Source organism: Taudactylus pleione, unplaced genomic scaffold (assembly GCF_031769625.1).
Source record: "Taudactylus pleione unplaced genomic scaffold, aTauple2 ptg000953l, whole genome shotgun sequence".
NCBI lineage: Eukaryota > Metazoa > Chordata > Amphibia > Anura > Myobatrachidae > Taudactylus > Taudactylus pleione.
Window position 1 is genome coordinate 247,278 of NW_028285354.1, and position 24,397 is coordinate 271,674.

General features: G+C 45.0%; 1 protein-coding gene across 2 annotated transcripts in view; it reads right to left on the reverse strand.

Annotated features, from left to right (window-relative positions):
* The window catches only part of LOC148473223 (protein-L-isoaspartate(D-aspartate) O-methyltransferase-like), a 62,373-nt gene that overhangs the window by 20,639 nt on the left and 17,337 nt on the right, over positions 1-24,397 (reverse strand). For both annotated transcript variants that reach the window (XM_088459926.1, XM_088459927.1), the window contains 2 exons: positions 16,769-16,920; positions 15,636-15,740 (listed from right to left, as the gene is read on the reverse strand). In XM_088459926.1, the coding sequence (XP_088316052.1) occupies positions 15,636-15,740; positions 16,769-16,920 (257 nt within the window). The remainder of the gene's footprint in view (positions 1-15,635; positions 15,741-16,768; positions 16,921-24,397) is intronic.

Genomic DNA, 24,397 nt, shown 5'->3' on the forward strand with positions numbered 1-24,397 from the left:
GATATGCTGTCTTAGTACATTTATCTCAGCAAAATATTTTACCAAATTTTCAAAACAGTCTGAATACCGGTTTGTGGACAGATGATGGGAAATAATAATAAGGAAAATTATCCCATAAGATTCTTCTCATTAGATGACCAATAAGGAGATTTATGTGCTTACCTGTTAAATCCTTTTCTTCGATGCCAAAAGGGACACAGGCTTTACCCTGGGTATAGGTTGGTGAGTTGGAGTCTGGGCAAGACATAGTTAAACTTGTTGAACACAGCCCAGGCTCCCCCTCCCCCTATACCCTGGCCCCAGCAACTTCAGTTAAGTTAACAAGCCTAAAGCAAGGAGCGAGAAGGAGGAGAAGGAAGACCGGCATGCACTCAGGTCCAAACACACAGGAGAATTGAACAGGAGAACTAGAAGCAGAGCAAAGCCCCGCAAGCCAGGTGAGTCAGGGTAGGAGCCCTTTGTTTAACAGGTAAGCACGTAACTCTACTTTTCTTCTTCCTCCATAGGGGACACAGGCTTTATGCTGATACATCCCAAAGCTACTCCCCTAAGGAGGGGATGCTCCTGGGCTGCGCTGAGAACTCTTCGCCCGAAAGACGTATCGAGGGAGGCGAAGGTGTCAAAGGAATAGAGCTTAAGAAACATATTGGCAGAGGACCACGTGGCTCCCTTACACAGCTGCTCCGAAGATGAGCCGCCTTGACCTGCGTGAAGACACGAGGAGCCAAGGAAAGTCCAAATGGCAAAGCCTGAAACTGGAAATGAACCTCCCGGACCGCAAACCTGAGGAATCGCTGATGACTGAGACAGATGGGAACATACAAATAGGCATCCTGGATGTCCAAGGAAGTCATGAAGTCCCCCGGTTCCATGGCTAGAATAATACAGCGAAGTGATTCTATTTGAAACTTGGGAATCCTCAAGTACCTGTTGAGAGACTTCAGGATGAGAATTGGTCCGAAAGACCCGACTGGCATAAAAGCCTGTGCCCCGCTGAGACATGGGAACCGGAACAATTACCTTGGAGGCGAGAAGAGAGCACCTGTTTTCTCCCAATCCAAAGGAAGACCTGTGGAGAAAAACAGGGCCAGAGGATGTTCCTGAAAGGTCAATGTGTAACCCTGGGAGACCATCCGTCTTACCCAGGTGTCCTCCATGGTCACCTTCCAAATTTCAGAAAAAAGAAGAAGCCGGCCTCTCACACTAGTGAACCCCAGGTGGAGGCTTGCCCAGTCATGCAGCAGGCTTGTCAGCAGCTGGGCGTCTGGTAGATCAGGGTTGCTTACCTGGTGGTTCAGAACCTTTAGCAGATGATCCCTGAGACCTGGAAAACGACAAGCCTTTGGCCTTACCCCGAGGACGAAAGGAGCAAAAAACTTATAAGATTGCGACCTAGGGGCAGCCCCAGAATGGAGAAAGGCGGTCTTTGATGCCATCACTGTAGTCACTATTTTATCCAATTCCAGACCAATGAGAACATCCCCCGAAAAGGGGAGAGCATCAAGGGCCTTCTTAGAGTCGGAATCCACCCACCAGGAACGAAGCCAGAGAGCTCTTCTAGCTGACACTGAAGAGGCTGGAAGTTAGTATACCTGTGTCTATAGCTGCTTCCCCAAGATAAGAAGCCGCCTCACGGATATGCTCCACGTGAGACAAAAAGCTCATTCCTGTGTGTACCTGAAAAGAGGCCATCTTCCAGGGCATCAGCCCAGCGGCCAATAGCCTTAGCAACCCATACTGCTGCGATGGCCGGGTAAGCTACCGCACCTGCATTAGAGTGAATAGACTTAAGAAAAGTTTCCAACTTCCTATCCGTCGGATCCTTAAGGGATGCCGTATTAGGAAGAGGAAGAGTGGTATCTTTGACCAGGCGGGCCACATGTGCATGAACCGGAGGAGGAGACTCCCATTTAGCCTGATCGTCAACAGGCAGAGGACAGAGGATAAAAGGAAGTAATGCGCTTAGAAAACTGGAAGCGCCTATTAGGGTAGCACCAAGCCTCCGCCAAATGGTCCTCAAACTACGCTGAAGAAGGAAATTCTAAAACTGCCTTCTTTTGAAGCGTAAACACTGGAGCATTGGACGCAGGGGCTGGCTCCGCATCCTTGATAAGTATAACTGATTTAACTGCTTTAATCAAAGAAACCACATCAACCTGAGGGGGTGAATCCTCCGGAATAGAAAAGGATTCAACATAACAGGGTACCAATACGTTTTCCTCACGGTCTGAGGAAACCTCAGAGTCTGAGTCAATATCAGAGAGGGGTGTAGAGCTGTCCCTTTTAGAGGGCCTACTCTTAGAAGCATGCTCCCTGTCAAGCATCTGTTTGAAAGACTCGGACACCTGCGCTAAACCCTGAATTGACTGCGTAAAGGACTGCATCCAAAGAGGCTCTATAGCAGAAGGCAGCAAAGGGGACAGCATCACATTGGGGGCCACATCAGAAGAAACATCCGCAGGGGGAGCAGACCCAGGGCCAAAAAGCCTATCCACTACCTGTAACATTACTTGGGATAGCGAGGAAATCCAAGCAGGCTCCTGACGAGCAAGTGCAGCTGAAGGAACCACCTGCTGTGGGGTTGTAAAAAAAACGTACACAGAGACCATCATGGTCCGACACTTGTGAAGAAAGCACAGCGGCACAAGCCCTGCAATTACCCAGACCAGAAGACATAGTATAGAAATCCAAGAAGAAGCCCATACACCAGAGCCAGAAAACTGATGTACCAATAAAGACAGAGCAAAGAATGTAAAAAGCACCACAAATGGACAAATAAGTGGTGCTATGCAGAGACTGAGACTATGCAAAGTACATTAAACAGTCAAACACAGAGAAACATTCAGTGCAATAATACAGGCAATAAGTGAACAAACCACCCCAAAAGGGATGGAAGGAGCTGTATAGTATAACCTGACCGCTGAGGGCGAGGAACACGAGGAGACCAGGAGCCTACACTCTCCGGAGACAAACTGCACCAGCAGACACCTTTGAAAATGGCTACTCGGTGTCTGTGAGAAGGGGAGAGAGAGGGGGAGTGACCCTGGAACTGAGTGACTCTTAAGAGTGAAACTGTCTAGGGGTTGGGTGGATCCAACGAGAAGAGCCTTCTTCCTCCTTCTGGCATGGATCCCAGGACAAATGGCCGCCAACACGGTGGCGCCCCGCTGCCCAGGTGGTCTAGTGGGGATGCGGAGAGGACCACTGGCAGCACCGCTGGTGTCTCCCAGACAGGTGTTGAGAAGCAGGGAGCCGCCTAACCTCTCTTACCGCGGCCGTTGGGGTGATGGAGCAGCAACACGGGTGTCCTCCTGGATGCCTAGCGCTGCTAACTCATAAAAAGTAGAATAGAAAAAAATTTAAAAAATTAAACTTGAAGCTGTCTGCACAGCTTATTTTGTGTTCCTGTGTAATGAACAGCTCCGATATTTCGATGATAAAATAAAAAATTTCACTTACTTTTGTATAATGAATGTGCCCCTAAGACTGGAAGTCTGCCATATAAGTTCTCTGAGTCACCAGCTTGGTCATCAGAAATGTACAGACTTCTTGCCTTCACTTTCCTTCTCTGCTGTCAAAAGAAAAAAACTCTACTACTTGAAAATAGATGAATGGAATAGAATGATAAATTCTAGAGAAGCTGATTACTTATTTTGTTTGTGAACTTTCATGATTAATCCAGTTAATATTATTCATAAAATGTGCACAAATGCTACATGTCAATATCTACTGATGTTCGGCAGAAATCACACTCTGATATTTGATGGTAAGGCACATAAGAGTGATCCATTTTGTTTTTTAATATTACCTTGTTCTCATATGAACCCTTTCACAATCAGACCTGTTGCTTCTGATTAAATCACTGTATTAGGAGTATTCTGCAATTTTCCTCAATCAAATGTAATGCAATAATTTATTCTTCTAACTCACACAAATGAAATATATACACGCAGCATAGGTCGGCTATACGCCTGGCTTTAGCAGGTAATGTGATCAAGCAGCCAGTTGAGAAGAATTTTAAAGTGGCTCGGCATTCTCTAGCAATGCTTCGCTATAAATTGATTGATCACGTCCCACCTTTGGTGAGGGGTGGAGATAGGAATAAATTATTGCTCCAACTAGAAGCTAAATGGATATTTAATTGTAATGCATGTACTATAGATGCTATCAGGTGTTGATCCAAGTTACTATGATACCATTCATGATATTGATTACATAAAACCGGTTTTGTTTCTTGTCTCTTTTATATATACGGGTATAGCTTTACTGATGACAATTTGATTTACATTTATACAAGTATATATAAAAGATTGTATCCGTTTTGCCTGTATATCAAATTTTGATGAGATTATGCAGATCAGACGTTGCAGACTCTTGTAATCTCTGTTGATGTTTAGCAGTATGTTACGGTTATTTGTAGATTGTACCTTCCCCAATGAAACACCGTGTCCAAACTGTTATTGTACTATGGTTACCGGTGTTGCCTCCCCATGCTGTCCGTGTGATGTCAAGACGCCCGCGGCCGGATGCGGGATGTTGCGAGTCGTTGTTCAAACTGACACAGGGTGGTATAAGTAAGGTAAGAGAGTGCTTTTTGTGTTTATCCTGACCAAATATGCATTAAAGGACATCTGAAACGTTGATCGTACATTCTGTGGTAGCGGGTGTTCTTTGCTTCAGAGCCCCATACACAGCAGGCTTCGCTAAATTGTCATTTTAGACACACGTCTGGTGGTCCCCAGGTTCATTTTGACGTGAACTGCTCCACTGTAGCTTATCGGTTGGTCCTCATGCACCTTTGTAGCCGACGTTCACCTCTCACATCAATGGCACGTGGTGCTCCGCAGTTTCCACGTCGGTTATTCGCAATGGTGCCATTTGTCCAGTCACGATACACCTTCACGACAGGAGCACGCAAACAGTTCACAAACTGCGCTGTTTCAGAAATACTGCCACCTTTGGCCCAAAAGCCAATGATCATTCCTTTTTGCAACTCAGATAAATTGGTAGATGTGACCTAATTCAATAATAAAAAAACTACAATTTCTAAGCATTTCTTTAAATAAATATTAGCCAGTTAAGTGGATAAGCATGTGCTTTGGCACCTTTCGGTTGCAGACTGGTCTAACTCATTTGATGGTTTGCTGTTCCAGCCTCTACCAGTAAGTACAGCTATTGTCACACATTACACCTTCATGAATATTTTGGATCACTCACAAATTTTAACTGGCATGTCTAATAAACTTTACATTCCCAGTTGGTTTGGATGTTGGCAGTGCTGGACTGGAAATAAATTGATCGCACTGAAAATACCTTTACCGGGACATGGAAACCAATAAACCAGTAACTAATAATTAATATTATTTATTCAATTGTAGGTACTCTAAGAGCATGAGACAAAAATATGTTACTACATGACATGTAAATAGCATCAGAAATATATTGAAATGTTAATAGATTAAGAGCTGAATAAATAATGATTTACTCGTTACTGGTGTATTGGTTTCCATGTCCCGGTAAAGGTATTTTCAGCGCGATCAATTTATTTCCTTTCGTTTTTATGTGAGATTGACAAATCCTCTTTTGTATTGCTGCGAATATCTGTTAATCTCCACTATTCAGCGCTGTGTATTGTTTTTTTGTTACTAGTGTTGGACTGGGGCATGAAGGGCCCACCAGAAAAATGCAATGGCAGGGGCGTGACCAACCATTGGGTAGGTGTGGTCATCAACTAGAGGGGCGTGGCCATCCCACAAAGGACACAGCATAGCCTTATAATAATCTGTGCCCCTTTTAGTCTACTAATAATATGTACCCCCTTTAGTAGAATAGTAATCGTATGTGCCACCTTTATTTGAATTGTAGTCATGTGCCTCCTTTATTAGAACAGTAATCATGTGCACTCTTTACTTTTTAAACAATGTTCGTCCCTATCAGTGTAATACACAGGTTCTCAAACTCGGTCCTCTCCAAACAGTGCATGTTTTCCAGATCTCCTCACAGAATCACAAGTGAAATAATTAGCTCCACCTGTGGAGCTTTTAAAATGTGTCTCATTAGACGATCCGGTGCCCGACCGTCCAATATGTCGGCCCCTGCCGCATCCCGCTGCATGGGGTCGTCAGTCGCATTGTCAGGTTGAGCTGCATATAGGGCCGACCTGACGATGCAACAGACTACCCCAGGGGAGCACGCACTGCCCGACATAGTGGCTACACACTGCATGATTTGAATGATTTGTCGTTCCAATCCGTCGGAATCGGGCAAATCATTCAAACTATCGCTAAGTGTGTACCCAGCTTATCACATCAATTTGTTCAGAGGCAACAAAAAAAAAATACAATTAGTCAACTGCATTAAACTTACCAGAGTTGCATGAAACAATGGCACTTCAGCCCCATGCAGTGCACCAATAGCAGCACTATTACTGTATAATAAGAGATATGGTAAGAACTTACCTTTGTTATCTCTATTTCTGCGAGGTCCATAGGGTTCCACAGGGATACCTTGGGTTATAGTCATGGCTTGGCCATTGGGCACCACACAGTTAACTTTGTGCTCCCAGGATGCATTGGGCTCCCCCTCCTATAACCCCGCCCCCAGGCCAAGGCACCTCAGTTCAGTAATAAGCCAAGGCCATAGGAGGAGAGAAAAAGAGAGAAGGAAGTTTGGAACACACAAGAATCATATTCTCACAACAGGGAGATGGAAAATCGGTGACCAGAACCAGACCCATCTGAAGCACAGGGCGACAGGGTGGGCGCCCTGTGGAACCCTATGGACCTCGCAGACCTAGAGATAACAAAGGTAAGGTCTTACCATATCTCTTATTTTCTGCAGCAGGCTCCATAGGGTATCCACAGGGATACCCTGAGAGTTCCCAAAGCAGTATCCTCAAGTGTAGGGGCGCTCCTGTGCAGAAAGGAGAACCCGCCGCCCGAAGGAGGCATCCTGAGAGGCAAAGGTATCAAATGCATAATACCTTACAAAAAGGTATGGACAGAGGACCACTTGGCCGCCTTACAAAGCTGTACAGCCAAGACGCCACAGCGAGCTGCCCATGAAGGACCCACAGACCTCGTAGAATGAGCAGTAACAGGAGGCAGAATAGGAATGCCCTCACGACTGTAAGCCTCAGAAGTCGCCATGCGAATCCAACTGGCCAACGTTTCCTTGTTGGCCGGCCAACCCTTCTTATGGAAACCATAGAGGACGAACAAAGCATGCGACTTCCTAAGGGAACCGGTACGGTCCACGTAAAACCGTAGAGCTCATACTACATCCAATGAAGCCTCACCTGCTGAAAGGTCTGGTGAGTTTAAGGACGGCAGTACAATTTCCCCACTAATGAGGAAACTAGAGGCCACCTTAGGCAGGAACCCAGGGCAAGTCCAAAGCACTGCCCTGTTCCTGTGAAAAATCAGAAAGGGGGGGTCGGTAGGAAAGAGCCCCCAAATCTGACACCCTCCTGGTGGAAGCAATAGCCAGTAGAAACACAGTCTTAGCTGTGAGCCATTTGAGATCCACTGAGCCCAGTGGTTCAAATGGAGGTCCTTGGAGGGCCCGAAGGACCATAGCCAACTCCCAAGAGCCACAGGAAGCACAAAGAAGAGCACCCTGCATAAAAGGTGCGATCATCAGAGAGTGGAGCAATCCTCCACTGAAAACACACAGAGTGCGGAAACATGTACTTTTAAGGAGGTTAGACGAAGACCCTTATCTAAGCCTGCCTGGAGAAAAGCCAGAACCCTGGATATCCGAAATACCTGGGGATCGTACCCCCCTGGAGCGACACCATTCAAAGAAGGTATGCCACACCCTGTGGTAAACCCTGGCAGTTTCCGAAACATGGATGTCTCAAGAGCCACGCCGTCAAAAGACAGATGACCCAGATCCCTGTAAACACAAGGACCCTGAGACAACAGGTCCGGACGTTGAGGCAACAGCAACGGAGCGTCTATGGAGAGACTCTGAAGATCTGAGTACCAGTGACGTCCGGGCCACGCTGGAGCCACCAGCAGGATCATGCCTCCCTCTTGCTTGAACTTCCTCAATACCCGAGGAAGAAGGGATAAAAGGAGGAAACCGGTACGCAAACTGGAAGGTCCACCGAGCAGACAGAGCGTCTACCAGGAGACCTCTGCGTCTCTTGTTCTGGACCCGTACACTCTTAGCTTGCGGATGTGTCTGAAGGCCATGAGGTCTATCTCTGGAAGACCCCATTTGTCCACAAGGAGTTGGAAGACCTCCTGGTGAAGTGACCACTCCCCTGGATGTACATCGTGTCAACTGAGGAAGTCCGCTTCCCAGTTGAGTACTCCTGGAATGAACACTGCCGAGATGGCTGGGAGATTGTCTTCCGCTCAAGTCAGAATGCGGGATACTCTTTTAGAGCCGCCTGACTTAGAGTTCCGCCTGGACGACTTATGTGAGCCACCGTGGTGGCGTTGTTTGACTGAACTCGTATGGATTTCCCCTCACAGAACCAGTCTAGCATGGAGCAGCGCTCTGAACACTGCCCGAAGTTCCAATATATTAATCAGAAGGGCAGATTCCGTTGATGTCCACCGTCCTTAAAAACGTGTGGACCTGCCACTGCGCCCCAGCCCCGGAGACAGGCGTCCGTCGAGAGAAGAACCCAATCCGGGATCCAAAATGGGCGCCCCTTGTTCAGGTGAGATGTCTGTAACCACCAAGTCAGAGATAAGCGCACCTCCGGTCTTTATCCAACTGTGTGATCCATCCCATCTGCAGAGGATCAGCCTCTGTAGAGGTCTTGAACGAAACTGGACATATTCCACCATGTCGATCGTAGACACCATGGAACCCAGTAATCTCACTGCCAAGTGAATGGACACCTGGCGACCCTGGAGACAGGAACGTACCCTGGTCTGTAGGGCTGAGATCTTCTCCTCTGTAAAGAAGATTCTCTGCCGCTGAGAGTCCAACAGTGCTCCCAGATGGATCATCCTCTGGGATGGCATCAGTGAGGACTACTTCCAATTGTGAGTCTGCAACACCGATATTGTCAGCTGCAGATGATTGCGAAGTACCTCCGCTAGGACCCTGCTAGGAGAAGCAGGTCGTCCACGAAAAGTAGCAGGCGAACCCCCCGTAACCGCAGGTGAGCCGCCATGACCGCCATTACCTTGGTGAACACCTGTGGAGCCATGGAAAGACCAAATGGCAGAGCTTGAAACTGGTAATGGTGATCCAATAAAGCAAATCTGAGAAACCTCTGATGAGCCGTAGCAGTAGGGATATGCAGGTAGGCATCCTGAATATTCAGAGACACCATAAAATCCCCAGGTTCCATAGCTAACATAATGGAACGTAGTCTCAATCTTGAACCAAGGGACCCTCAGAAACTAGTTGAGAGCTTTGAGGTAGATAATAGGATGTAGAGAACCGTTCGGTTTTGGTACCAAAAAGAGTTTGGAATAAGAACCCGTCCCCCTGAGGGACAGGGGGACAGGAACTATGACCCCCATCTTGGAGCATAGAACTTGCCACTTTCTGGATTTCCAGAGCCTTTGTGGAATGAAGGCCTACCTACGGAGTGTAGGAAACAAAACTGATGGGGAGGCCTTCTGCTGAAGGAGAGGGCGTACCCGTGAGAAACTACTTCTCTGACCCAGGTGTCTGTGGCAATCATTCAACAGTGCTGGGCGAACCGAAGAAGTCGGCCTCCCACCCTGGGGTCCCCCAAGGGGAGGCCCGACTCATCATGCTGAGGGTTTGTCTTCAGGCTTGGTGACAAGGCGTCTAGCACTCCAAGGTCGCTTCTTGGACTTGGGTGTCTTCCTGGTGGCTCCTGATGGCCTGGGAAAAGACTGCACCTTTTGCCTACCTTGAGGACGATAGGCCGAAAAGAGGAAGTAGCAGTCCCAGATGGAGCCAGAGGCGATGGCAGACATGCAAACTTTGCAGCTGCCAATGTACTTACAATTTTTATCCAGGTCTGGACTGAAGAGGACCTGACCATTAAATGGCAAGCCTTCCAGGCCCTTCTTGGATTCCACGTCTGCATTCCAAGAACGTAACCTCCATGATCGGCGAGCCAAAACTGCTGCAATCCTGGAAGCAGGCTAACATCCAACGCTGCTTCGTTAATATTAATAGCAGAATCACGGATATTACCTGCCAGCACCGTCTACTCCTCAGAAGCATCAGAGGAGAATGACGACTCCAGAGCGTCAGCCTATTTTTCCACGGCCCGAGCCACCCAACACACTGCCATGAGCAGTCTGGCGGATCCCCCGGCCAAAGAGTAAATGGATTTTAAGTAAAGCTCTACCTTTTCGGTCCGTAACCTCCTTAAATGAGGACATAGGCGGCATGGGTAAGATTGCACTCTTAATCAGGCATGTCACATGGGAATCCACCTTAGGAGGGGTGTCCCACTTAGTGAAGTAATCCTCTGCAAAGGGATAAGAACATGTCAGTCTCCCTTGGGGCTGAAACCTTCTCACTGGGAATTTACACACTTCCTCCATATGGTCCACCAGCTGACCAGATAGAGGGAAAAGCTGACGCCTTACCTTTAAGGTTCTTAAAGTATGCGTAAGACGATGCAGTCGCAGGGAGACAGTCATCCTCCATGAGCATAACCCTGCGAACAGCTTTAATTAGCCCTGATACATAAATCCTGGACTTAAACTCAACCTATTAAGTGGGTCGATATGAGTCAGATTCCGGGATCTCCCCTTCATCTGACATCATCATCATCATCAATGTGGTAACAGTGGCGCTACTAACGGTCTCTCAGCAGACCGCGGAGTGGGCACCTGCAAAACGTCCGTTAAGTTTTGTACTGTGGTGGACAGAGTGCTCACCCAGGCAGGTTCCTTTTGGGATACCCTCTGAGGAGGTCAACTGCCCCGGTGCCCCAAGTACAGGGGAAGGGACTACCGCCTGATGCGTTAACCCCAATTGAGGGAACGCAGGAGGAGCGGACAATCTCCCTACCAAGGCTTAACAGCTAGCTTAAGCGTCGCCCAAGGAGGCTCCTGGGACGTGCTGGCCACTACAGGGGCGACAGGCAGGGACAAACAAGTGCTGCATATGCCATCCTGCGGAAACTCCCCCTCCCCACATGCGTTACACTTGGAACAGTGAACCGGGGGTAGCACTGAGTTGCGGAATCCTTACTACCAGGTTAGTATGTGACCCCTTACAGTAAGTAAAACACTACCCACTGTGAGGTTTAATATCCACCCTGACAGTACTGTGCACCGATTAGGGTAGAACAGAGCAGAAAAACAGGGACAGTAAAAATGGCTGACAGAAGAAAATATATATAGACAGTGCTAGCATAAAGTCACATACTATGCAGAATAAATGCCTGCACTATCAGCGCTATCATCAACCACTCAGATGCTAAGTCTGAAGTAGGAATAGCGCTACCTGACCAAACCTTTAGCTGTAGGAGAGGTAGGTAAGGGGGAGGACCCAGGCTCCACACTCCTACTCAGTTCTGGAGGCAGAGCCCTGAAGGAGGATCCCAAGCACCAGCACGCCAAACCTCAGTAGAAAGGCGGCTGGTGCAGTGAGAGAGGGGCCTTTCCCATAGTCTAAAACAGGAAAGGCACCCTCCCTGGCAGGCCATTAACCCCTGGGATGCTGGAGCGCTTCCTTAACGCTCCAGCCCCATATCCCTCCCTGGTGGTCTAGTGGTAGTGCAGGATAGTACCTGGCACCACTAACTGTCGCCCTCAGGGAGCCCCCAGCCCTGAGGACAATGGACTGTGCAGCAGACGCCCCACGCGCTTACCTTGCTGCCCCCTGTACACCCGACTACAGTCGTGAGCTCCCGGGGCCCCGCTAGCTGGGACCCCCAGAAAAGCCTGCTGAGTTCCCCGAATCAGTACCGGTGTTCAGCGTCAGCAGGGGTGTAGGTGCGGCAGTGGGGGCTTCCACTGGACTGTCCCCACTAGCCGCACTTGCAGTCTTCTTAACTTCGGGACTGTTTTGCCAGCAGCCCCCATGCGGTGATCCAACTATGGCCGGGCACCAACTGAAACTGAGGTACCTTGGCCTGGGGGCGGGGTAATAGGAGGGGGGGCCCAGTGCATCCTGGGTTCACAAAGTTAACAGTGTGGTGCCCGATGGCCAAGCCATGACTATAACCCAAGGTATCCCTGTGGATACCCTATGGAGCCTGCTGCAGAAATTATTTATATTACCACTTTAAATATCTGTAAATGTTTTCCCATATTTCTGTAGTGAAGTGATCCCACCTACCCACCCTCCTCCCCCTCCTAACCTCTTAAATCCCCTGTACCATTTATTTACCTTAGGCTTCTCTTGCTCGGCTCCTCATGCTTCCAGCTTGTCCCTTCCTGGCAGCTTCTCTAACAGCTCCTCCCGGCAAGTTCTGCACTGTGTCTCCTGCTTCGCCTGGGACGCCCACATGCAAACTGGGACAGTCAATGCAATGTGAGGAGCTGACATAGCTGTGTGTGGCTGATGGGGCTTACGCACCAGGAGACCCAGGCATCACCAGTCACATAACTTGTGATCCGACAGCACAGATCCACCAGATACACTCAGAATAGTGACTGCCGGGGCTGCCCTCTTTTGGCCAGGCCAAAAAAAATAGTAGCTCACTCACCAATAGTGCTCCCAAAACTGCCAGCGCCCGACCCCCCCCCATTGTGGCCCGCTAAGCTCCGCTCCATCACAGAAAGAGGAGGGGCCTTAAAGCAGTGGGGCCCACTTTGGAATTACCCTGCTCCCCGGCACACCAGTCCGAGTCTGGATGTTGGAATCTTCTTATAATTTCTATCTGCCAATATATATGATGAACTATTTTGTTAGAATGCCGCTTGGTCAGGTTCTTTTGGCACTCGTTCGACAATATGCAGAACAACACTTTATAAATTATGTCCCATTTACCCCTGAGTGGGCTTGGTGATGTTTCTGGGGAACCAGAGAATAAGAAAGGGATGTATGGCATTATAATTCAGAGTTGTAGGTTATTGCTGTCACAGATGCGAGTGTCGCATCTGTGACAGCAATGGGACAGCTGTGGGATGTGTAAAGTCTCAACACAGCGGTCGGGACTTGTACTGAGACGCCCACCTGAGCCATCACAGCTGTCTACAACTGCGTACACATACGCTGCATCAGACACATGCGAATACTCTCCGAGTGAGTCTGTGGTCATTCAGAATTGCTTCCGTAACTGAAATGCCAGAGCCATGTTTCCTTAGTACGGGATCGTAGATGTTGATGGTGATCTGTCCTATCTCTGTCATGTGCCACGAGGGGACAGATCACCAGGAGAGGAGAGGACCATGCGCCAGTAACAGGAGTATATATAGCAGGTAAAGGAAATGGAAAGAGTAGGGACGGATGACAGGTTCAAAACTACTAGTAAACTAAATATATTCAGTGGGTTTTATTGAATAAAAAAGCATAGCCCTATGTGTTCTCCTCCCAGACAAAATTCACTGAAACTAGCATATGATCATTTAAACAATTGCTAACAGAGGGGTCCATAACATAACTGGTTGTGTGTAAATATATTTTATGTATTACAATTGATTGTAGTTACTATATAAAGCTTAACTATAAGAAAACTACTTGATGCACTCAGCTGAGGATTACTCAAGTAACAAATTGCTCTTTTGGGCTTAAATAGTATCCTACTCATGAATGCAATCTGCTTCTGATTAAATTGCCTTCCATGTTCGCAGTAATGCACTTAATCAATTGCTGCTTTTGAGAAACTCCCACTAAGGGCCATATTCAATTAGCGGCGAAAACGGACGATTTCGCCGTCGAAATCGGACAATTTTCGCCCAATAAACGGCGAAATATGACTTTTTGCTGAAAAACAGGTGAAAAATTTTCTCCATCTCAGATCAGGTTGAGAAAAAAAAAATAAAAAATGCAAAATCCCTATTTTTGCCTAAAAATGTGGGGATTTCTTTCAGAACCCTTTGGACAACCCCTTAATGATAAAATACCCCAATTTTTTTTCGGAAGTTGCGTACTTTGGTGAAAAACAACTGCGCAAATTTTGGGTGAAAAAACAAAAACCAAATAACATTGAAAATGGTTTTAACGTATTGGGTCAGATTTTTCGAGGGGAGGGGCGGTATGGATGCGTCAAGTGTTTTAAACATCACACGCGGTCGCAGCAGTCATTTCTTTAAATTGCAGTTTTACAACACAAAAATATACTTGCACCCATTTTAACGTACCCCGGTAATTCCCTGGAAAAAATTGCTATAAAAAGGTTCAACCATTTTCTTTTTGCAACCAAATTTTGTGTGGCCGTTTTTTGCCAAAGTACGCAACTTTCGAAATTTTTTTGGAGTAATTTATCATTGGGGGGGGGGGGGGGGGAGGTTCTGAAAGAAATCCCGACATTTTTAGGCAAATATAGGGATTCTGCATTTTTTTTTTTTCTCCTGGTCTGACTGAGATGGAGAAAACTTTTCGCCTGTTTCAGTCACAAGTGTGATAATATTGGCGAAAAAAATCTGCAAAAATCGGCCGATTTTATCACCGCTAATTGAATCCGGCCCTAAGATTGAGGATTCAGACTGCTATCAGCGCTAGTCTGAATACAATCTGCAGCATGGATCCTGAATATATACAAGTGCATAAACAGCTTGAAGACTGGAGAATCCTATAACAGATTATTGAGAACTCTCAAACCTATCTCCATCTGCTATCAATCAAAATGTGACTAATAGTGTCGCTAACAGTGTTTCCTTCCATTTGTATAAAGATGCATTTCCTAACATTTATGAAGAGGGACATTTGTGTTCCTTAAGCATAATTTGCGCTTATTACCTCTTGCTTCTGGATTTACAATACAACACTGGCTCCAGTATACACTTACAGCAGGGTTATATCATATAATATACTTGATTGCTTTATTTACCCGAATATAATATTTAATATCTAGATCATGAATCTTTAAGCCAGTCAGCACAGCTTTTTTTCTTTGAATTTATTTCCAGTGCACAATTAGAAGAACTTTGACTCTACCAGTTGCAGTCTGGAGCACAGCACGGTACACAAGGAGAACAGCTGCTTCAACCTCTGCCTTGATGCACTTGAAGAGTGATTAGACTCCAGAGGGGGAACTCAATTGTTTTTTGGGCACCCTGCGTCCAACAGAGCAATTGCTCCATTTGAGGGTGAGTACTGTGAGCACTCAATATTTCTGCTTGCTCCCTGCTAAAGTCCAGCTTTTGGCACAATTTTCCTTGTCACGCCCAATAGTTTAGATGGATTTAACCTGTCTCTTTGGGCGCGATCAGTGCAAAAAGGGTATGGGCGTCCGACGCCGGAAGAGCAATTGAATATCGCCCTGAATAAAGTGACAGATGGCAGGATGCGATTGGTCGCACTACAACAATTAAATTGCCCCCCAGCTACCATCCCCCATCTTTCCCTCTCTTAGACAAGAAATAATATTTTTTATCTGTAATTGTAAACTGTATTTCTATTCTCATAGTATAATTACATTTAGTATGCTTCTCGCTTTTTGGTTTGGAAACGTTTAATAAAAACATAGCTGCAGTTGTAGAATTATTATTATTATGTTTTTTTAAAAGATTTGATCAGATACTTGGTTTGTACTATTTATTATATTTGTATGTCCAATTTCCTACCTATACTCTGGGGCGAGTCCATATATGGGAAATTGTGGATATAATGTGCTCGATCAGTAGCCATCAGAACATCATATACACGCTGAGACTGGATCACTCCATTTTCTAAAAGAAAAAGTTCATAGAGCAAGGTAAACTTAGCACTGCTGCAACATACATTTGCCGGAACATAGCCACATATACCAGTCTTACAAAATATACACTTTTTTCTAACATTCACATATTGATCGTGCATAGTAATCTCCAGACCATGGGGTTATTTGAATAATAATTCCTATTTGTAAACAGCTAATCAAGGATGTTGCTGAGCCCTGACAACTAGTCACCAAGCCATGAGTCTTAAGCAAAGTGATTTTGAAAATATTTTATATGCATTTTTTATTATTAAGTAAATTAAATGGTTAAATAACGCTAACAAGGGTATAATTCTAATAAAGTGACATTTCTATTTATTATTGTTCTTTGTTTGCATGTACATGGTGAATGTGCTTAGTTGTAGAGTAGAGTAAAGGTGGGTACACACCTAGCAGATATATCTGTAGATGATGGTCGTTCATTGTATATGAACAACCATCATCTTCCAGGCAGCTGTGGGTCCGCCCCCCTCTCCGCGACTGCATGTGTACGGGTGATTGGCTGATTGCCCGTACACACTTGCCCATGGACAGATATGTCTGCAGATATAGCTGTCCATTGGCTGTGCAGCATAGCGGACGCGATATGTCGGTGAACAACGTCGTTCACAGACATATCGCTGGTACACACTGGCCGACGGGCACCAGATATATTGGCCGATCAATTGATCGTCCAATATATCTGTCAGTGTGTACTCAGCTTAAGGACAGTTAAACTAACTAAAAATGTGAATACCTGCATTCAATCTTATTTATACTGATGTTCCAGTGCTGAAGTGCATTTTATCTTGTGAAGGTGTATTGTAAATAAACACAACATACTTCCACAGCTGAAGGTTACATTTAAGAAAAAAAAACTACATTACATTAATAAAAAGGAATAAAAATGTTACATTAATGTGTTTTCCATATTTGTATAAATGATAAATATATGAACTACAAGTAGATCTATTATAACAGTGTAAGGAAAGGAGCTACCATATGGAGGCACTGACTCACTTTGAAGATTGTTGATGAGATCGATGTGTGTTTTTCCACTAGAGGTCCAAGCCATGGTTTTTGTGAATAGGAGTCCAAATGGTAAAGTTATTGTGGCCAGTCGTATAAAACCGCTCATGTCACAGGACCGAAGGGACGATCCACAGCCAGCTCTATAAGAAAGAAAACATGAGCTGCATCAGATTACTGAGGATAAAAGAGAAAGTCATAGAAGAGGATACTGAATATAGATTGGACCGGTCAGCTTCTGCCTGACAAACTGTTTGGGACCTTGTTAGGTCAGCCTAAAAAATTTAAATGTTGCTTATAGTTCCCATCTACTGTCTGGTCTTGGACAAGTAAAGGGATAGCTTTCTGTTGTTAGCAAGAAGTGGTCGTTATCTCTGCAACAAATGGATGCAAGTTTGTCAGTCAGGCTCCTACCAAACAAATAGTTGCGTGTCTTTAGAATGGATTGCATAGTGCGTAGATTAAACAACATTAAACCAGAGTTAAGTATATAATGTTAACATGAGAATGTAAATGTCATGGTTGAAATGTCGACATTGACATTCATCATGTCAACACTGATGAAATGTCAATATGACTAAAATGTCGACAAATGTTCCTGGTGGTCCAGCGATTACTTATATGGTTCGGTGGGATTGACGTCTCCAGAGGTGTCTTCCGTGTCCAGTGGTCAGCTGACCTGCGGCGGTTCCAGTGGTGAGTATCGATAATCCCCAACACCCCCCCCTAGTGACTAACCTCCACTCCCACAGGACATACCTATCCCTCCCCTTAGCACCTATCCCTTCCACAGCCTAGCCCTAAGTGTCGGCATTATGAAAATGTCAGCATTTCACATGTTGACATTTCAGATGTCGACATCATGATGGTCAATAATTATGACTACATCCCATGAAAACATTTGTTTCTCTTAACATAGAAAGTTCTATACACATTTAACTACAGTACAATACTTTATAAGTGTCTTGTAGCTACAGTCTTGTATGAGAACCAATAGGATAATCTGTAATATTTAAAGATTCCTAATTTAAGTTTACTTTTCTCCTAACTTTCAGAGTGAACTAAATTCCAGCATATAATTTTACCTGATTACCAGATCTTAAATATATGTTGGTTTACTTGTATTTTATTTTTTCCAAAATATAATTTTGTTTTCAATGTTTGTTATAAAATAAATTGATTTACACATCAGTATTCATAGTCTTATTTATTTCCATTTCTCACACCTGTATAGTGGAGATCATGTTGAGTAAGACACAATGTCAATGTTTATGCAAGTTTATGATTTTTTGTTTATTTTTTTTCATCTACTTATAATAACATTTGACAAACAAATACTTTATGTAGTATCAAAAAATATATAATGTGTATAAAACAAATACAAATTTGACAATAAAAACCTGTGTGTTTAAATGTACAATAAAGATACCGACAAACTATTTGTATTATGTATGTTTGATTTCAAACTTAAAGAGCAAAATAAAATAACACAGAAAGTAAGAAGACATCAGGGGAGGAGCAGAGAAATAAGGAAGGAACTGAGAGAGACAACATATAACAGATCAGAACCAGAAAAGGACAGTGGCCCTCATTCAGAGGCGGTCGGAGGATGCAAGCGTTCACTCAGAAACTGGGCGGCCGCTTGCATCCTGACTGCCCGCCTCTGCTTCGGTCGTTAGGCTGTGGGTTTACACCCACAGCTCTAACGACCGCTAGGGTGATGGTCGCGATGGTCCTTGACCATCGCGACCATGGGGGCTTACGACGAGACCCTAGGGTAGGGTCTCACTTGTCGTAAGCCCCGGAGAGCTTCTGGCTCTGTCAGAGCCGGAAGCTCTCCACTGATATCACTAGTGATGTCAGTGGGGCCTCCCCCAAACGGCAGCCGTTCCCATAGGAACGCCTCCGTTTGGGCTGCCACCCCCCGGCCCGCCTTCCAAACGGAGCGAGTTGTCAATCAACATCAACAGCTCGCCCCCTTTGGAAAGAGACCCGCTACGACCGACAGGTCTCACGCATGCGCACGAAGGAGCCGGCTCCCTCGTGCGCATGCGCACTAGACAACCATCGCGGCGGCCGTGCGGTCGTAGACCGTACGGCCGCCTCTGAATAAAGCCCAGTGTCATACCACACCAGGGAGTTGTCTCTGGTAAGAAGAGAACCAAGGGTCCCATGTTGCATGAAATTTAAGTACAGTGTCATTGAGTAGAGCGGAAATATATTCCATTGACGCAGTAAACCATATCTTATTGAAAGCCTACATTGGAGGAGCATTTATTTGCTTCCAATTCACAGCGATCAATAGTTTGGCTGCATTATAGATGTGGCCACTGAGTTTATTTTGGGGTTTAGTGGAGGGATCTGAGGGGCTTACACAGTAACCCAATGAGTGGGTCCTTTGGAGGGGAGATACCCAACACCTTATTGATTAAAGAAAAAACGTAATTCCAGTATTTAGAGATCACCGGACAATCCCACCAAATATGCATATAGGTCCCAGCATTGGTCTGATGATCCCGGAAAAATAAGGTGTACCCTCGCTGGGACCATGCATCAACGCGAGTACATTTTAAAGGAGTTTTCCTTGATATTAGTGTTAATAGAGGGGCAACCCTTAGCCCATATTTGCCCATTCCTTCTCCTCCAAGCCAACTCCCAAGTCACGTTCCCAAGCCTGCTCAAAGAGTTCCTTGAGCTCGAAAGGTGGGGTGGCTAGCAACGAGTATAGGAGAGAAATAATAAGCTTACGTCTGGGATCATAAATGCAACAACATTCAAACGAGGTAGGTTGTTTAAGTTTGTGAGAATTTATTAAACTATTGATTTGCAAATATGCAAACTGAAACCTAGGTGATAAACCATATTTCTCACATAAATCAGCAAAAGAGTGGGGCTTGAAGGCACCTTGGATGTGGAGGATTCTAGTTATTCCAACAGAAACCCATGGATGCATGTATGAGGATACGCATCCCAAAGGGAAATGTGGATGATGCCAGAGGGGAGTCGGATGGTACGGGTATGGCGCCAAATCCAACTGTTTATTGAATTTGTCCCAAACTTGCAAAATAACCTTCATGCAAGGCCAGTGATATATTCTGAGAGAGCCAGGGGAGAAAGCGCACAGGTTGGTCACCCACCAAGTCGTGCTCAAGAAGTACCCATTTTTTACTCCCTTGCGTAGTGCCAGGACACAATATGGCTCAGCTGTGCTACATGAAAATATCTTTCAAAGATGGGCAATCCTAAAATAATAATCTGGGCAAAATGTTCATCTTTATAGAATTAACATGACCGGTCCAAGAAATACAGAGGGAGGTCCACTTTGTAAGATCTTTTTTGAGTGACTGAAGTAGGTAGATAGAATTAGTCTGGTACAATTGATCATAAGATTTTGTAATAGATATGCCCAAATACAGTCAGGTGCATAAATATTGGGACATTGACAGAATGTTCATATTTTGGCCTCTATTCACCACCACAATGGCTTTGAAATGAAACAAACAAGATGTGCTTTAACTGCAGACTTTCAGATTTAATTTGAGGGTAATAACATCCAAATCAGGTGAACGGTGTAGGAATTACAACGGTTTCTATATGTGCCTCCCACTTTTTAAGGGGCCAAAAGTAATGGGACAAACTAAACAATCCTAAATCTAAAAAGTCATACGGCGCCTGTGTCCCACAGTGTGTACACACACGGTTGCAGGATCGATTGAGCCACATGTACTCTGGGATGCACTGGTCGTTCATGGTCATGTAATGGGAGTGTCACGGGCATGTCGCAGAAGTGGTTTTGGTATGGCGACGGCAAAATCATTATATCTTTGCAGATATTGGAGAAAAAAGTGATTTTCGCCAATTTATCTACTTTCATACATACCGAGGTTCAATGCAAGAGTCAAATAACCCTGGTTATAGCGCATTTGGCACTTAGCACATCTTCATACATCTCCCACTATAGAAAGGAAGAGAAGGCTATATGTTGTTGCGCAAAAACCTGCAGCCCTTGTAAGCACAAAGAAAAGAGAGTCTCACTAAACTCTTTACAAATGATATAGCAGGTTTGTGGCACAAACCTATTTTTGCTATATGTCCAGCGCCATCTTGTGGCACAAACCTATTTTTGCTATCTCCCACTATAGGCCCGAATCAGAGTTGTACACATACCAGATGGCTTACGTACAACTCTGACGTTTAATGATCAGGATATTTACTGCTCATGTGCTGACCACCGACAGCGATGGCTGTCACAGTCCACTTGAGGGCAGGGATGCACTGCCTGTGTTCCCAGAAAATTGCGGCGTGTCGGCCCCGGTTTCTGGGCATGCAAGTGGCACTAGGTGGCCATTCTGAGTAAGCTTAGGCTTATTCAGATGGCCAATGCTGCTACCAACAGGGCCGTGGTCGCGATGTTGATCCGATCCATCAGACCTGAGGTGCTGGCTGGAGGCATCTTCTTCCTTCAGACACCTTCTGCAGCATTAGCCTATATGCAGGTGTGCATCAGCGTACAACTCTGAATCAGGCCCCATGTTTTTCAATCAATCTTTAATGCCAGGACCTCTATTTCGTATCAGCAAGTGGACAGTCTGAGTAGCTGTTGTCAAAGTCAGATAATTGGATGGGATCGTTTATTTACAATTATTATCTATCTACACTATCGTCCCTTGTCTAATAGCATGTGACTGACACGCCACTGCATGCCGGTGCGCTTTTAACACAATTAAATGCGATGCACACACATATACGCACCCACACACACGCACTTATAAAATGGTTCCCACACATTATAAATAACTCTGGTTATTAACTATAGTTATTAATAATGACGATGTAAGATGTATTTAAAAGAGATCTAAGGTTCAGGATACAGTGGACATGCCATGTTTGGTACCAAACTAAATCCCTATTTATTTGCAGAAATCCGTTTCTATCGGCAAAGAGATTGCACCGTGCGTACCCAAGTTATGGATGATAGGGAGTTATTGGTTAGAATGCTATTTTCTGTATGTAGTGTTGTAGCCAGTTTGAACTAGTTCTTCGGTGGGAAGATACACAATGAAACTGTTGGAGAACTGACCCATACCTCTGATGACATCTTATGAACTGACCAATGACCTGTATCGTACCAGACTGACATGAAGCCGGAACCAATGAAAACCTGCCAACTTGTCTTCTTTGTTATCTATGTAACCTGAACCGTATATATGCCTGGGTTCTGGCTCCAGCCTTCAGTCATCTCCTTTGTGTGACCACAGCTTTCAGGATTGAATGGCTGTTTGCTGGATCCAGAGCGCATGCGTATCGATTGTACTTATTGTATATTGTACTTATTATATACTTTGGGTTTTTTTTTTTTACTCTAAATTGTTAAACTTCTATTGTGTTAGTTTATACATAAAATCACTTTTTGTGCTTTGGAACCACAAGATTAGATTGGAAAGCAATTATTTTTCATAGCGACTAGACGGCATTCATACTGTCATGATTGTACTGTATTCCCCAACAATCACCCCTCTCACTATGTTACAGAGGCCACTCGTTTCTAGACATGGTATTAAAAAACACTTGGAACTGGATCTGTCTGTTGTATTGTGCCTTTCATAAAACTTGTTTTAATATACCAAAGACAGATAAGCACCTTTCCCAAATGCTGCCAAATTAAAGAACTTTTAAATACCATGAAATATCAATAGAACAGTTCATACAATTTATAGCAGCCTACTTACATCCTGGAGACAACCATCACAAGACTAAACAGCAGTTTACCATATGATTGTCAAGGGAACAACTGCAACAAGCAGAACACAATCAGAACAGCTGGGAGGGAAAATGTCCTCTCTAATTACTTACATAAAGAAATATTTTTGAGATGACCCAAGAGAGATGTGCACATAAACAAGCTGAAAATAACACAATATCCTCCCGACGCTCGCCAAGTTATATACTCTGACCTTTATTTGGGGATTTTGTAAGAAAAAAAAATGTAAAACTGTTAACATCACAAACAACAATAATTTGAGCTGTATGAAGTGTTCTCCAAATTGCCTCCTAAAGAAGGCCATCTCCAGAAAAAGGGAGGTGGATACTGGGGATGTTAACCATACACTAGTGGTAGCTCATGTGTTATTCCTCAATAAACAAACCTTATCTATTCTAATGATAGATATAGATAGATATATTTATTACACATATCCAAATCGGAATGGCACTCACCGTAAGGGGTTTCAATAAATCCAGTGCCCTCCGGAAAAGTTCATCCACTGTATTAGTCCAGACAAGCACCGGACTTCGGTATAGTCCTGAAACGTTGGTGTGACATATATATATGTATTCTTAATACACGCTTTTGACGTTTTTGCGTAAGTCTCCGAGTGCCGCCGCTTGTTTGGACTAATTAGAGAGATTATATATATATATATATATATATATATATATATCTCTCTCTCTATCTATATCTATCTCTTATTAAAATTATGGATGAGCGGTTCGGATTCTGTGGAATCCGAACTGCTCCGAACATCGGGGATCCGAGTCCACCAGAACCGCAGCTGGGGTGTTCCCGTCTGACTTGGATCCCGCTGCGAGGCCGAACGTCATCCACCTGACGTTGGATTCTCGCGAGAGTTTGGCTCAATGAATGAATAAACCTGTGTAAAAAAAAAAAAAACGGTGTGACCCCCTCCCCCAAAAGAGCAACCAGCCCTGGGCTTTAGTGACCCAGTGCTGGTAGTGCAACATTCGGGGAAAAAAAACGACGTAGGGGTCCCCCGTACTTAAGCACAACCAGCACCGGGCTAGTCAGAACCAGCCCTGGTTTCCAAAATACGGGGGACAAACGACGTAGGGGTCCTCCGAACTTTGAGCAACCAGCACTGGGCTCTGATCTGGTCCTGGAAATACAGGGAGAAAAAAAAAATGCGTAGAGCACCCTGTATTATCCAGAACCAGCACCGGACTTTGTCTAGCGGGGGGCTAGGGCACCCCAGGCCTAGGCTGATAGCCTGGGGCTATAACCGCCACCCCTGGGCGGTGGGTTGATAGTGTAGGTGTAGTGCATTTGAAATAGTTTAAAATTTTGACTTTTGCTGTGGAACTGCAGGTCCCAGCAAGCCTCCCCCGCATGCTGGTACCTGAAGAACCACTAGTACCAACATTCGGGGCATTACAGGCCCGCTGGTACCTGTAGTTCAACTGCAAAAGCAATCATAAAAAAAAAAAAAAAAAAAAAAAAAAACACAGGACACACACCGTACACAGTATAAGTTTATTTATCATACATGCACTCACACATACTCACCTGTAGCATCTGTCCCCTTCTCCAGTAGATTATCCATAGGGACCTGTGGTTAAAAAAAAAAAACTCACCTTCTCCTATGCGTGGATCTGTCCTCTTCGTTCCAAAGTAGGCATACATGGTCTTCTTAAAATAAAAAAACGAAAAAACCGAGCCACACAACAGATAACCACGATGGCTGTTATCTCCCGAATGAAGAGCTCAGACGCGGCTTCTGCCTTTGTAGAGCCGTATCTGAGCGTTCATTGGCTGAGAGAGGTCAGCCCCCGCCTCTCTCGATGAACGGTTCCCTCCATTTGAAGTCAATGGAGAGCCGCAGGGTA